Source organism: Micromys minutus (genome assembly GCF_963924665.1).
Source record: "Micromys minutus genome assembly, chromosome: 2".
In the NCBI taxonomy this organism is placed as follows: Eukaryota; Metazoa; Chordata; class Mammalia; order Rodentia; family Muridae; genus Micromys; species Micromys minutus.
In genome coordinates this window covers 49,002,017-49,017,669 of record NC_137971.1, presented here as the reverse complement: position 1 = coordinate 49,017,669, position 15,653 = coordinate 49,002,017, and the positions used below count along the sequence as shown (strand labels likewise).

The following is a 15,653-nucleotide window of genomic DNA, read 5'->3' as shown; positions in this document are numbered from 1 at the left end:
GTTTGCCTTAGCACAAACCACGTGCTGCATGTAACAGGACGTGGTAACTCATGCCTGTGAACCCAGAACTCAGGAGAGTCAGAAGTTCAAGCTCATGTTCAGCTACACAGTGAATCTGGGGCCACTTGAGCTACATGACAACCTGTCTCGAAACTATCTTCTCTTCTACACGTCCACATCAAGCTTCTACGGGCACTTGGAACCTCTGCCTTAGCTACAGCAATCTGTGACGTACTCACAGGAACCGTTATCCTGTCAGTCCCTACCGTGCTCAATAAAACTCCATTCCAAAGTGGAATCGCCTGGAGACCACTTTCAGGCACCCGCGAGGGGGCGCGTCTCTGCCTCTGGCAGTAGCCGAGTCTCTCCCGGGAGGAGCGGGGGTTAGGTCTTTGCTGGCCCAAGAGAGGCGGAGCTCGCTCCCCACGCCACTCGGCTCAGCCAATGGAGCGCGCGCAGCAGGGCTTGGCGGTCCGCGCCAAGAGTGCTGAAGACCCTGCGCGCGAACGGCGGTCTCCGGGCGCGCGCTCGAGGCAGCCCGACGCTCCCCGAGTTGGCGAGGCTGGCGTGCGCTGCCCCGCGACCCCGAGCGCGCGCCTCTCCGGATCCGGCTTTCCCCGGCCAGGCTCGCTATGGCTCCCGACCCGGTGCCGACCCCGGTCCCGGCCTCCGCCCAGCTCCGCCAAATGCGCTACTTTACTTGGGAGGAGGTGGCGCAGCGCTCCGGGAGGGAGAAGGAGCGATGGCTAGTGATCGACCGGAAGGTGTACAATATCAGCGACTTCACCCGCCGCCACCCCGGGGGTTCCCGGGTCATCAGCCACTACGCCGGTCAGGATGCCACGGTGAGCGGGGACAATAGGCGCGTCTGCACCCCCCAGGAGGGACATTGGCGGGGAGAGGCCTCTGGACCCAAGATGCGCGCGCCGGAGAGACCGGGGCTGCAGACGGGGCCAGAGACGAGCACACTCAAACAAAAGGCTGACTGCACGTCAGTGCTTTGCTGGAGTCTCCGGCACAGGTTGGATCTGGAGCTGGGATAGGAGAGAGTGAGCTCTTTCCAGGCACCCGGATCGCGGCGCTTTTGCAGCCTAGGATGGTGGGAGGAGGAGTCTGAGCCGAGAGTGGGAGTCGCGTTCTGTCTGCGGGGCTGGGAGGGTGAATACAGCCTTGTCTGACCTAGAGAGCTGGCTCCAACTCGGGATCCGGAGCGGGAAGGGGGCGGGAAGGGACCGCTCACGATAGCGGTGACACTGAGAACCCGAAGCTTTGGCACCACCTGTACACTGTGAAGTTCAGAGGGTCGAGTTATGAACCTGCGCGGGTACATGAAAGCTTTCGGTTGGTATCCTAAAACTATCCCCAGATTCTTAGTGCGATGTCACTTGGTGATAGGCCAGGGAGGTCACTAACTATTCCGGGAATAGAGCTCCAGCGTGATTAGACACTTCGCCGGATCAAGTCCCTTTTCCGTTGTAGCTTACTGAAGGCAGAGTCGGTGCGCACCCCCAGCCTCTGATAGTGGCCCTGTTTTCTCTTTATAGACCATATCCTTCCTCAGATCCGAAGGTCGGACTAGGAATGACTTACTCCTTGGGACCCTAAAGTTGGAGCAGAGCATTCCTTGACAGAATTGCCAACTATTGGATCCCTACATTTGAGTCCATCTGCTTTCCAACTACCTAATGCCATCCCTCCTACCTCTTATTCCTTGTCTGCTAGTCTAACGTGCTCCCGGGGTCACCAGGGTTCCTATTAAGTCGCCCATGCTGTTAGAGGTGGAGGGCACTCGGATTAAACATCAGCCTTAGAGACCAGGCTAGAATGAGCCAGTCAATAGAAGTAACCACTCCGGAATCCAAACAGCAGTGCATTCCTATACTGAGTCGTGAGCAGATGGAGCAGACCCGCACTGTCTAGGCTTCAGTGTAATTTGGGAGCCTAGGACTTCATAGCAAGGACAGCAATTGGTCTGGATGTGTGGTGCCATGCCCACAGACTCCACCTCCGATTACGGCCTCTTTCCCTAAGGCCCTCCCACCCACCTTGTATGACCCAGATTAACTGCTCCAGAACGGAAACAGGGAACCCTGCCTTAAAGAGGAAGAAATGGGAAGAGTTCCCCAACTCTAGCATAGGGAGTCTTCCTCACAACTGTTTGTAGAGAAGCTAGCTAAGAAAAAAAGGGACTTGAAAGTACTATAGAAACAAAAGCCTGCAAGCCTGCTTCTCTCCTGTGCTGAACTCATACTCCATGTATCTGTAGACATGAAGGCCAACTTCATCGGGTCTTTCTGTGTGGCATCCAGGGGAGTCTTTCTGGGTTTCGGTGTAGTGCCCTTTCAGTGGGAACCCAAATGCCGTGTACAGTACAGTAGCCAGAGGGAGGCAGCCTTTGTGCAAACCTTGTTGGCCTTGGAGGATGGTCTTTGATGTGAGGCCCTTGGGTGCCTAGATGACAGGGGTCCTCACTGTCTTCTCCCTGTACTTGCAGGATCCTTTTGTGGCATTCCACATCAACAAGGGCCTTGTGAGAAAGTATATGAACTCTCTTCTGATTGGAGAGCTGGCTCCAGAGCAGCCCAGCTTTGAACCCAACAAGAATGTGAGAGGCTATGTTTGCTGTTTGGAGACTTGGTTGTGGAGGGAGGGGGGCAGATGCCTGCATAAGACCACAGGTGACAGTTCTTGGGAGTCTTCAGTAGTCATGGGGTAATAAGCCCACTGGAACAGGAACTATGTTTCTTCTGATGCTGCCACCACCAATGCTTCCATCACCAGTGCTCCCACCAGTAGTATTCCCACCAGTAGTGCTCCCACCAGTAGTGCTTCCACCAGTAGTACTCCCACCAGTAGTGCTCCCACCACCAGGGCTCCCACCAGTAGTGCTCCCACCATCAGGGCTCCCATAACCAGCACTCTCATCACTGACAGCAGACCTATTTACCAAACATCATGCACCAATGTAAACTCATGAAATAATCTTTACATATATTCACATAAGAAAATAAGCTCAGAGAGTTTAAGCTGCAGAGCCAGAGATCCCACAGTAGAGACCCAATTAAGTCTGCGAAGCTCCTGGACATGATGCCATTTATAGGAGCTTTTCCTATCCTCTGTCCCTGTCAGGGTATCTCTGCCTAATACCATACACCCCCCACAGCTACTTCCCTGGGAGGTTCTCTTCAAGGGTTGGGGTGCCACTGAGAAGAATTATAGCCCCTGTCTCCCACAGAAAGCACTAACTGATGAGTTCCGGGAGCTGCGGGCCACCGTGGAGCGCATGGGCCTCATGAAGGCCAACCACCTCTTCTTCCTGCTCTACCTGCTACACATCCTGCTGCTGGATGTGGCTGCCTGGCTCACACTTTGGATCTTTGGGACTTCCTTGGTGCCCTTCACCCTCTGTGCAGTACTGCTCAGCACAGTTCAGGTGAGTGCCTTTGCCTGCTCATTCTTGGAATCCCCAGTGCAAACATCAAGGCCAAGAATCTTCCATGGGATCTGCAGCTGCTCCAGAGACTTAGCACAGGAAGAGAACACACATTCTGTTGTGTGTGACGTTCGCCTGCTATTTGGTCACATGCTTATTTTGGCTCAATCACGGCCTCTTTAGCTTCTCTTCCCCTTCTTCCTGCATAGTTTGTTCTCCGAAATTTCAGGTTCAGGTTCTACCACCGTCCAAGTATGCCAGGAACCAATGGTTGGCTCCCTTCCCACCATTGGTATTACCCAGCATGGGACCAGCCAATCGTGGTCCAGCCCAGGGTTTGGACTGACAGTCTGTATTCTGAATGTCAGTTTGTCCTAAGCCATGGCACTTCAGAGGAAAGAAGGGAGTGTGGTCTGCCTCAGCTAACATGTGACTCAGGGACCAAGAGGGATTAGGACCTGGGTTCCATGGCTTATCCCAATGTGCTCCCTTAGGGTAATGCAGCAATCCAGTATGGAGAAGCTGAAGGGGTTGCTGGGGTCTCTGAGAAGGACCCTATAGACGCGGGCTGCCCTGAGCACTAACCTTTCTCTTTTAGGCACAGGCAGGTTGGCTACAGCATGACTTTGGGCACCTGTCAGTCTTCAGCACTTCAACGTGGAATCACCTGCTACATCATTTTGTGATTGGCCACCTGAAGGTCAATGAGATTATTGGGTTCCCACAAACCCCAGTCATTCATGGTTGTCAGAGGGTGGGAAAAGTGCTTATGTCCCTGGGTTTTCATTCTTTATAAAAAGAAAATTATTTTATGTGCACGGGTACCCTGCTTGTGTGGTCTGTAAATCATAAGCAAGGGCATCAGATCCCCTGGAACGAGAGTCACAGACCGTTGTGAGTTGTTGTGTGGGTGCTGGGAACTGAAGCCAGGTACTCACGCTGGGTTTTCTTCTGACATTCTCTGTAGGGGGCTCCAGCCAGCTGGTGGAACCACATGCACTTCCAACACCATGCCAAGCCCAACTGCTTCCGCAAAGACCCCGATATCAACATGCATCCCTTCTTCTTTGCCTTGGGGAAGGTCCTTTCTGTGGAGGTGAGCTGGGAGTCAGTATAGAGGGGAGTGGAGCAGCCAGCTCTGCAGGCTGAAGGGAAAGTGCGTGTTTGCTGTTATCAGAGAAGGTAGCCCATCAGAGGTTAGGCTAAGCTACAGGGCTCTTGTTTTCTGGAAGTTGTGGAGTGCAGATAAACCAGGACTATTCAAGACCAATCTGTCAGCAAACAGTTACTACACAAAACTACCCCTTCCTGCAAAGGATTCAGTGGCTTACATGCAAGCCCCTGCTCATCTCTGAAGATGACTAGGATATCTCTTCAGGGTGCTGTTTGACACCCCTGCTCCAGGAAGGCACCTCCTTGCACTTGGCCTTTCTGTCTCTCCCACCTGTTGGGGCACGGCCTGCCTTGCCTAGGACTTCACTGTCTTACATGTGTGCTCTCAGTGCCCAGAACACGCCTACTGAATGCAGGTGCATTCCGTATCCTTAGATTCTGCACCAGTGGATTTAAGCAGATATTCAGGAAATAACCCCACACCCATCCTGAACATGTACAGACTGTTTTAAATGTATTATTATTATTATTATGTGTGGGCACATGTGCCATGGTACATGTGTGGAGGTCAGAGGACAACTTTTTCGAGGTCACTGCTCTCTTTCCACCTTTATGTGGGTCTTAGGGATGAAACTCAAGTCACCAGGCTTGCATGGCAAATACCTTTACCCACTGAGCCATCTCACCAAGCCTATTGGGATTTTCAACTTTATTTTTGGTTGTAAGCCCAGCATGTAACAGCTGATCCATCTCTCCAGCCCAACTTTATTTATTATTATGTGAGAGCACGTGTCAGAGGACAACTTAGTGGAGACAGTTTCCTCAGTCCACCTTTCTCTGGGCTCTGGGTTTGAACTCAGGTTTTCAGCTCCTTCAAAAGTGCTTTACCCTCTGAGCCTCTCGGGGAAGTGTCTCACCCCTGGCTCTAGACTCTTCTTATTAGTTCCTAAGTCACACATTATAATAACTATTTTTACATAGTGTTTACATTGCACCAAGTATAAGCAATCAGGAGAGGATTTATTATGAGCTGGAAGGAGGCTGGGTATAGCTCAGTGGTGGAGCATTTGCCTGGCTTGAGTGAAGGCCTGGCTTCCATCCACAGCACCAAAAAGAAAAAAGGATAGAGAACGAAGATCGGGTGGGAGGGAAGGAAAGAAGCCAGGCATTGTAGCACTTACCTGTGATCCTGGCACACAGGAAGTGGAAGCAGGAGGATTAAGAGATTGACGATGCTCTTGCTCTCTTGCTCTCTCTTGCTCTTGCCTTCCTGTCCCCACTTTCTCCCCATCTCCCTCCACCACGTGCTCATGACCAGCTTCTACTCCTCTTCTCATCTCCTCTTCTCTCTCTCTCTGCCTCTACTACCCCCTCTTAACTCCCCTCCCCATGCCCCGAATAAACTCTATTCTATATATATATATCGACCTATCATGGGGGTGGGGGACCAAAGCCTCATCTCCCAGCCTGCAAGGCTAGGAGGGAATGTGTTAGTTATTGCAAGTAGGATGCTACTTCATACGGGGGACTTAAACATCTGTGGATACCTGGAACCAGTCTTTGAGCAGTCAGCTGATGCTGTGAGCCGAAAAGGAAGAATGCTGCAGAGTAGAGAGCTGGTGAATTGGCCTGGCATAAGCAATAGAAAGTTCCGAATGCCCGGCAGAGTTCCTTGAAAAGTTAATTTAAAACCCTCCCGGAGCTCTGCCAGCTCCCCCTCCCCCACCTCATGGCAGCTGTTTGAATTAAGCTGTTGAACACAGTTCATTTTCAGGCATGAGTTCAAGGTAGTCTGATTGCCCTGTCCTCTCTGGCTGTACTGTGGAAGAGCCTTGGCAGCTCTGGCCCTGCTGGCACGGGGTATTCAGAGCCTGAGATGTGGGCTCCATCTGTCCCTGAAGCTCCCAGTTTCACAGTTCCCAAGCACTGGCCTCTGCCGGTCTGTTCTGTGTTTGTTTTGCCCAGTCAGCAATGCACAGCAGGGAACTGGCCTGGGTCATTCTGAAACAGGGCCGACTGCTCATCAGGAAGAACACTGGGCTCTAAGCACTTCCCTTGACCCCACAGATGATTTAAGGAAAGGGAGGCCTTTGCTGGTTCTTGGTACTGTGGCTTTTAAGAAACTGTAGTCTACCACAAACATCAGAAAGAGACAGTAGGGTCTAGGGAGATGGATCAGTGGGTAAAGTGCTTGTCACGTAAGCATGAAGACCAGCTGGGTCTTAAGCACCTGAGCGCCCAGCAGCTGTGACTAATCCAACAGCAGGTACAGAAGACAGTGTGAGGATAAGCACATCCTGAGGCTTCACTGGCCAGTCTAGAAAAAAAAAAAGGGGGGGGTGGGGGGATTCCAGCTCAAGAAACAGAAAGCATGCATGGGCAAGTACACCTGCACACATGCATACACCTCTCTCCCGCACCCCCACAGAGACAGAAAATGAGAATGAATGGATGTAGGAGGCTTGGTTTGGTCTCTCTGGGGACAGTTTACCTAATGATGCCCCTGGCTTAGTGCCATCGGCCCAATGCCTCCTAATACTCTTGGAGAACAAAGTGGTACAGGTAACACTTTGCCCTTAACCCTCAGAACTCAGCGTCTAAGCACTGTGGGAAGGTCATAATGTACTTGATCTCACCGTCTAAGGAGGTATCAGTGAACGGGGTTCTTTTCCATAGCAGTCCCACCCGCCCCATCAACCAAGAAGAGTGCTTTTCTTCTGTAGAATCTCCTTGGTTAATGTTGTGTGGCTTCTTTACCTGGCTCCAGATTATATGCTAATTATATCAGATTATCTAGCTCCAGTGTCCCTTCTGTCTGGTGACTATCCAATTTGCGTTACTATAATAAAATACCTGAGGCTGGTACTTTATAAAGAAAATATATCTGCTTAGTTTATTGTTTTCAGAGACTGAAGGTTGAAGATGGAATAGCCCATCAGTTTGCCTCTAGGAAGAGCTCTGTGAGAGATGCCAGACATTGGTGGGAGTGAAAGCAATTGGGGGTGGGGGGAGATAGAAGCCAGATTAGTCTTTAAAACAATTTACTGTCAAGGGGAAACTCACCAGGGTCCTACTGGGAATCATAGGAATCCCTTCAGAGGGTGATTTCATTGACTTGCAGCAAGCTCTTGACATCACTGCGTTGGTGACCAAGCATGCAGTGTGTGGCCCCCCACTGAACAAACCACACTGCACTGCACCCGCACAGTAGCACTCAGCCCCTGTAACTGTACCTGCTGCTCACTTCTGCACCTCTGTTCAAAGCCACCACACACGACACACAGAGCAGACCATATGTAACTGAGTCCAAGGCCGGCCTGCAGTACAGAATAGGTGGAGCCCGACTTCCTGAGGGCCTGCGTAACCTGGCCTTCCCTAGCTTTCTGGTGTGGCGGGCGTCGAGAGCTTTGGTTCCAGCCACGCCCTGTGCTTTGACGGCTTTTCTTTGGATTTGTGCATACCTGCCACTCCTCATTATTTAGGTACCAGGGCCCAAGGGAGGCCAGGCCTGAGCATCTTTGCCAAGCTGCTGTCTTTCTGTCTGTCCTGCTCTCCTGTCTGTAATCTGTAAATGATCCCGAACTACAAGTTTATTACTCGCTCCATCTCCCTGGATAAGATTCATGAGGATGAGATTCTCCCGTTCACCTCTGTACTCTCAGCACCTCAAACAGTGGATAGTGGTCAGGACTTGTCCAGTGACTCCATGAGTGCAGAAAGATGGCCTTATCTAGCCAAACTGGCTTGCATGGAACAGACTTTTGATGAATGATTCATGGACATGGATATGTGTAAAGACAACTCAGAATGTGCTCAGGATTGAGGTCACCAAAATTAATTGGGGACAAGAAATGCCAGAGCCATGGAGTGAGACAGCAGAACAGACATGAGCCCATGTGAGTGGCTCCAGGCAGGTGGAATGGTCTGGTGACTCCCAGCCAGTCAGCTCAGGAGCTTGGCTTAAAAAACAACAACAAAACCCACCCAGTGGGCAAAGCTTTCCTCAAACCCTCAGATTGCTGGACTGTTCTTGGTAATCTTTCTACATATATTACAAAACATTCAAGGTGGTTTATGAAATTCATGTTGAAGAGTCTATAGGAGAGGCTGGAGAGATGGATCAGTGGTTAAAATCACTGGCTTACCTTCCAGATGACCTGGACCCAGTTAGGAGCTCACAACCATCTGTAACTCCAGTTGGTCTGCTGCCCTCTTCTGGCATCCACAAGTATTGCATGCATGGTGCATAGACATGCATGCAGGCAAAAGATTGTGATGCAAAGACTCAGGCTACCTATACAGGAGCAAAAATAGTTTTCTGTGGAGACTCTGAGGTCCAGAGAGTACCAGAAGCAGGAGGAGGTTGTGACAGAGACTTGCGATATGTGATAGCCATCAGGAATTCGTGTAGACTGCCTCATGTACACTCTTGTTGAGAGAGTCATAGGTCACCATCCAGGGCTGCCCACTTGCTCCAGGTGCGAAACCTTTCAGTGGTAGCAAGCTAAAGGTCACGGAAGTAGGCCTAAGTGTCAGAGCGGAGAAAGCTGGCTGCTCAGTGGGAGAAATGGCTGTCTGGTCTCTGCTGCTGACTTGAATTTGTTTCTTCGCAGCTCGGGAAGGAAAAGAAGAAGCACATGCCATACAATCATCAGCACAAGTACTTCTTCCTGAGTGAGTGTCAGCCACCAGGGTAGGGGACCCACCGGAGGAGCAAGTTCCCTAGGAGAGGCCTAGGACAAAGTATTGTCTGCTGATATCCCCCACTTGGAAGCAGATGGCAGGTCTCCTTAGTAAAGCCTGGACAGTCATTTGTGTTTGGGGACAAACTCAATCCTTCACTCTTCCTTCTTCCAGAAAAGAAGTGGTCAACAGGGGCCTCCTGGTTTAGTTTTAAGCCTTGTCTTAAACCTAGTCATACAAAGGTGGGGTCAGTTAGGATGACTCTTTGGGCAGCAGGATCTGAGAATAAGTTTGTGTAACAACTGAGCAGAAGACATTTTGGTTATGTACTCCTCCTTTAAAAGCCTGCTGCATACTGCCCAAATTTAGGCCTTAAAATCCCTTTAAGACCTCAAGTTTTGGTGACCAATGTGGGGGTACTTTTAATGAGTTTTGAGGGTTTTTTGTTTGTTTTTGCTTTTTTGAGAGGGGTTTATGTTGCTCAGGGTGGCTTCAAACTTGCTTTATAGGCACTTGTATCTTCTTCAAGTTTTTAAAGGAATACAGGGGAAGGATTGGAGGAATTTATCAAACTGCTTACTGTCCACTGTCCCTTCTAGAAAAAGCCGAACATGATAGAAGGTTTGAGTGAAGACTTCCTTAAGGAATAATTCTAGGCCTGGGGAGAAAGCTCGGTTGGTAAAGGGCTGGCCATGCAAGCGTGACCTGATTTTAGATTTCTAAAACCCACAAAAAAAAAAAAAAAAAAAAAAAAAAGTCCAGGGGTGGTGGCACATGCCTGTAGTCCCAGCACTGGAGATGGGACGGGTGTGAGAGGCACGGAGGCACGGGAACAGGTGGATCCTTGAAGTCTATTGGTCGGCCAGTATAGGTTCATGTTTAATGAGACTGCCTCACAAAAAACAAAGACGGAAGATCTGTGAGATGGCTTGGCCGGTAAAAGTGTGACAACGGTGAAAGAGAAGGAACAACCTACTTGTGTAAAGTTGTCCGCCGACCTCGACACGTGCAGTTGTGCACAGTGGCCCACACTCACACATACATATTGTACATATGTCAGGAGGGACGGAGGGAAACGAATTTTAGAATCTGTGGCATATCAAGATGAAGAAGCCGTGGCTGGGGACAGTTGTGCAGTGGTTGGGATAGCATCAGGTGTGCCTCAGACTGTGACGGGTCAAGAGTCCTTCCCTTGCCCTTTGACCTACATGGTGGAGCAGTAAAAATGTGACAGGACTGAGGGGGCAGGGCTGTGGTCCAGGCACTGTGGGAGTACTGATGTGCCTTTTAAAGGCCTGGGAGTAGAGTATATTCCATGCTTGGGACTGAAGCTCCCACATGCCCTCCTCCGGAGGACGGGATAGTGCTCCCAGCCCTCAGCTTCTCTGGAATCCTTTTGCAGAGTTGGCCTTCTCTGCCCAAGCACCCATGTGTTCCTGCCCAAGCACCCATGGCTTGTGGTTGATGGAGGAGCAGGGAAGCAGCCAGGGGTGATAGGAGGCAATCCTATGCTGGGGGTCATCGCACATAGCAGCCCTATCCGACCTCTGGCTGCTCACTCCTCCTCCATCTTCTTTTCCTCCACAGTTGGACCCCCAGCCTTGTTGCCTCTCTACTTCCAGTGGTATATTTTTTATTTTGTTGTTCAGCGGAAGAAATGGGTGGTGAGTATCCCTGGCCCACAAGTCTCATGCGCCGGGTTCTCCAGTACTTCATAGGGAAGGTGTGCTCTGTGGAGCATAAAGAGTGACTCCAAGCCTGACAAAGCAAAATAGCACCAAGAAGAGAGGTTTTTCTCTAGATGAGATGAAATGGCTTGGGCTCGATGGCTCCGCATTGCAGGCATCATGCAGCCGCTCTCCTAGGGTTCCCAAACTGCACAGCACTCCAGGAACTGCAGGGAGCAGTAGATTCTGCTCTCTAGGAATGTAGAATGAGGCTGAAAGTGACAGGCTCATGAAAAGACATGCAGTCTGAAGAGGCTTTGGGGATCCTTAGGAGGGGTCTGCCTGGGTCTGCTTTCCCAACTGGTCTCAAGTGTAGGGCATGGGGAAGACAGGCCCTGAGAAGATGAGCTGGGAACTGAGGTGTGGGCTTGGATATTGGTCTCAGTGTGAGAAGAGTATAGGGCTTGGTTCACTGCAGAAAAGTACCTGGAGCTTCGATCAGTACAGTGGCATAGACAGACCTTTGGTCCTCCTGGAATGTTCATCTGGTAGCATTTACACAAGGAAGGTGCTGTAGCCAGGGAGACTGGGGGACATCTATAAAGGGACAGGCAAGGGGCTGGGGTACCACTGGGAACAGAAATGGTGTTGTTAGATGTTGACGACGGGCAGCTAAGGGGAGCTGAGGATCACTGAGAGCCAGACACCCACACTAGGGAGGACATGGGGAGGGAAAGGAGCACGAGCTGCTGGGACAGCGCCACTCTCCCATTGCCACTGCAGGACTTGGCCTGGATGCTCAGCTTCTATGCCCGTGTCTTCTTCACTTACATGCCCTTGCTGGGGCTGAAAGGCTTCCTGGGTCTTTTCTTCATTGTCAGGTATGGACTTGTGGTTGGCAGAGAAAGTACAGGTGATGGGTGGGTCTGGGGGCCATGATGGGCCTTGGGGGTCATTTGGGGCATTGGCTGGAGAGAGTCCCAGGCTGGTGTTGCATCTGGGGAGTAAGAACTCCATGCTCTGCTTGTGCTGTTTATGGCCGCATTCAACAGGTTCCTGGAAAGCAACTGGTTTGTGTGGGTGACGCAGATGAACCACATCCCCATGCACATCGATTATGACCGAAACGTGGACTGGGTCTCCACCCAGGTAAGGGACGGTCACCTGGAAGACCTGACATGCCACAGCTATTGAAAAGGGTGGGTGGCAGACAGAAATAGCTCAAGTTGTTTGCTCAAACAGACCTTGTTAGCTTGAGACTTCTCTCACTGAGGGGTGACCAGAGATAGGGGATAGTTCCACACAGCCTCCCTAGGGAAGACTGACACGGAGACCTGCCCTCCCTTGACTTTCTCCCCCAGCTACAGGCCACCTGCAACGTTCACCAATCAGCCTTCAACAACTGGTTCAGTGGCCACCTCAATTTCCAGATCGAACACCAGTGAGTAGGGAGACCTAGGAACCAGGGGTGGGGGGAGGGGCGTGGGTGGAGACGAAAAAGCCACTAACTACTCTGCTGTCCTTAAAGCCTTTTCCCCACCATGCCTCGACACAACTACCACAAGGTGGCACCCCTAGTACAATCCCTGTGTGCCAAGTACGGCATCAAGTATGAGTCCAAGCCCCTGCTCACAGCCTTTGCGGACATTGTTTCGTGAGTATGAGCCCGGGAAGATGGCAGTGGGGGCGGGGCGGAGGCCCGATGACGGGCATGTGGCATGGAGTGGGGTGGGAAGCGGTAGGAAGGGTTCCTGCTCATCAGCATTGGCGTCATCATTGCCAGTGGCAGGATGTGTTAGGCTGTGACCAGGCCAGCTTCCTCAAAGCAAGGGGAAGGGGACCTGCACGTGAGTGGCTCAGCCTCCTTCCTGTTGTTCCCTACAGCTCTCTGAAGGAGTCGGGGCAGCTCTGGTTGGATGCTTACCTTCACCAGTAGCAGCAGCAGACCTCCATATGGAGGAGGAAGAGGACAACTGGAGCCAAAGCAGGAGTTTGAGGGACAATGCCACTATAAATCAAATGTTTAAAAGGCTAGGGAAGATAGATTATTCGTACTCACACCTGCCCCTTTTGCCTTCTGGGTACCAAACTTGAGGGGGTGAGGGGGGGAACTGTTGGGGCACAGGTGCAAGCTGTTGTCTCTTCTACTTTGGCAGGGAGCCCTGCATGAAGTAGGGACCCCATACTAGATATTCCTCTTGTAAAGTATGAGCCCATCTCCCTGGGCTATCTGACTCTCCACCCTCCTTGTTAGTCTCTGAGGAACAGTGTGACCCCTTTGAGCAAGATTTAGAAAGAGGGCATTCATGCCCAGAATTCTGAGGCCTGGCAGAGCTCCCTGCCCAGGAGCTCAGCTTGCTGCTGAGGCCTGGGTGTTGACCATGTCTGCGTCCAGCTGCTGGGAGAAGCTGTTTTTCAATTTCAGAAGCAGGCAGGGCAAAGGCCGGGACTGTGGTTTGGGAGGCAGCTAGCCTTGGAAGATCCTGGCACACATAATTCTTGAGTCTCATTCCATCCAGGCTTCGGAGAGAACCTTAGTTCTTAGCTCTTGACAAAATGGATGGCAGGATTACTGACCTTTAAAACTGCTGTCGATTCATCTTTTCTAATCAGTCTTCAAGAAACACAGAAACAAAGAGCCAGGTTTTTCCTCCTACTAAACAAGACTCCCAGTGTCCTTTTGATCCCCAACCTGTAATTCCAAGTTCAACAAAAGTCATCAACAAAAGTGACTGAGGCTTCCATCAGTGCCAGGGCTCTGTGCAGACCCAGGATCCCTGCTCCTATGTCACGTTCCAGCACTGCCTAGCACGGTTCCACATCACAGACAGGAAGGTGAGAAACACTAGGTCTGTGAATGCTGCTGCTGCGGTGAGGCAGCTCCTCAGTCTGCTTGTTCATGTGTCTTATTCTACTGGATGCCAGACAGAAATCTAGGGTAACTTCTGACCAAGCATGTCAGCCTAACAATAAAGTAGGGTTTGTAATCTTCTGGTTTGTAAAAGATGCTCCAGAGAGCATAGGGAAATGCCTGGAGAGACCTAGCGTGCACGTCACTTTCGTGCTCCTGTTCCTCAATCCCATGGGCATTATTTTGTTGTCTGCTCAAGGAATAATGGTGGAAGCATGCTGACTACCTGTCTGGAGTTAGGAACCCTCAAGCCTGAAGGCAAAGTGCGGTGCATATTTGTGGAGAGATGGCAAGCGATCAAGATGAGGGCACTAAAGGATGTTGGTATAGTGGGTGTGATAGACAGGTAGGTCGCAGAAAAGCTCAGCTTTTTCCCAGTGGTTGGCCCTGCTAGAAAACCTGTCTGAAGCAGACTGTGTAGGAAAAATCAGAATTAAAGAGTGCTACAGCTCCTTCCCTCCAGAATAGGTGCAGATCCCTCCCCATGCCCATTCCCTGCCACCTGGGGTAAGGATATGGCACTACCAGCTACCAGTCTGTCAAGCCCACAGGCCCTGAGCCTTCAGCTGCCAGTCTGAGCAAATACCCGTGAGCTCTGTTGTACCAATACTAGGTCTTCAGAGCATTTGAACCGCTGTGGCCTTCTCTCCTCAGCCTTCACTGTGGCTTTTGCATAGCCACATAGCCACATGGAGTGACAAGACTCAGAATGTTACAGTGATAAAAGTGAGGTATCTCCACTCCACTGGCAGTTAAGAAAACAGGGTTAGTGGGAAAGTCACCTCTGCTCATGTAGATAATGGCAGAATATCTGAACTTAACTCTAGCTTCCATGTCTACCTTTATTACCTTCATCTTTCTACTTCCTGGCCACAGGCATTTCCCTTAATTGAGCCTAATGTTAGTATCTGTGTGTGCCAATGTTGTTACCACATCCTGATGAAGCTAAAAAATAAAATTTAATTTGGACCAAAAGAATGTTGTTATTCACTTGAAATCCGTGCTGCTTGTCTGCACATGCCTAGCAGATGCCCTGGTGCAGAAGGGGAGCTGGCTCGGCTGGGAAAGCACTTCCTGCCAAAGCATGGGAACCTAAGTCCAGATCCCCAGGACCCGTGTAAAAGCCAGGTGTGGAGATCTAAAACCCAGCATAAGCAGAAGGTGTATCCTTGGAGCTTGCTGGCCAACCATCTTAGGCAAATTGATGTTTCAGATTCAGTAAAAAATAAGGTGGAGTGAATAAGGCAGATGGTTGCTGACCCTCTGGCCTGTTGACATTCAAACATACAGGAATATGTACACACATAATTATATACAAGATTCCTTGGTGCTGCTGCTGCTGTGTCCCTTCCCACCTGTGAGCTCAACTCCCTTGGGAACATGAGTCACTCCCAGTTCCCTTGTATAACCTGGGCAGGGCAGTGACTTGCCATGTAAGGATGGTCTGACAAGGCCCGATACCCAGAGATGCTGCGGTCCTGCTGGATCCCATGGATGTCACGGTTCAATCTCCACCCTCTGGTCCTTCAACGTTCCATTTTGAGTCATTTCTCCCTTTGGACCTATTTTGAATTTCAGCATGGTTATAGCTTTAAGTCTTGTTTGCCTTTCTCTTTGCCAATACTACCTCGATCAGACTACAGAGCCAATGCCTCTTAATTCTTCACTGTATTTCAGCAGCTAAGTGAAACATCAGAATATTCACAGGGTCAAGCACAAATCAGCACACTTAGAAAAGGCTAAGCAGTTCAAACTTAAAAGCAAGCCAGACCTCTAGATGCTTGCCGACCAGGTGCAAGCCCTTACAGGCCACTGCAGTTAGGCGGTGCAGCCTTGGCACTTCGCT

At 50.7% G+C, this 15,653-nt stretch overlaps 1 protein-coding gene across 1 annotated transcript; it reads left to right on the top strand.

The window, feature by feature from the left end:
- Positions 1-492: 492 nt before the first annotated feature.
- Positions 493-14,785, top strand: FADS1 (fatty acid desaturase 1). The gene is made up of 12 exons (XM_080911278.1): positions 493-845; positions 2,495-2,605; positions 3,236-3,433; positions 4,032-4,133; positions 4,401-4,529; positions 9,160-9,220; positions 10,817-10,893; positions 11,680-11,777; positions 11,949-12,045; positions 12,258-12,337; positions 12,425-12,550; positions 12,781-14,785. Exons 1-12 carry the CDS (start codon positions 633-635, stop codon positions 12,830-12,832), a joined length of 1,344 nt encoding a protein of 447 aa, XP_080767404.1. The 5' UTR covers positions 493-632; the 3' UTR covers positions 12,833-14,785.
- Positions 14,786-15,653: the final 868 nt, after the last annotated feature.

Bases quoted from the DNA above. Each gene is read 5' to 3' on its own strand.
- FADS1 (XM_080911278.1), top strand. From the start codon at position 633: ATGGCTCCCGACCCGGTGCCGACCCCGGTCCCGGCCTCCGCCCAGCTC. The intron at 3,434-4,031 runs GTGAGTGCCTTT...TTTCTCTTTTAG, and splicing joins TACTGCTCAGCACAGTTCAG to GCACAGGCAGGTTGGCTACA. The intron at 12,551-12,780 runs GTGAGTATGAGC...TGTTCCCTACAG, and splicing joins GCCTTTGCGGACATTGTTTC to CTCTCTGAAGGAGTCGGGGC.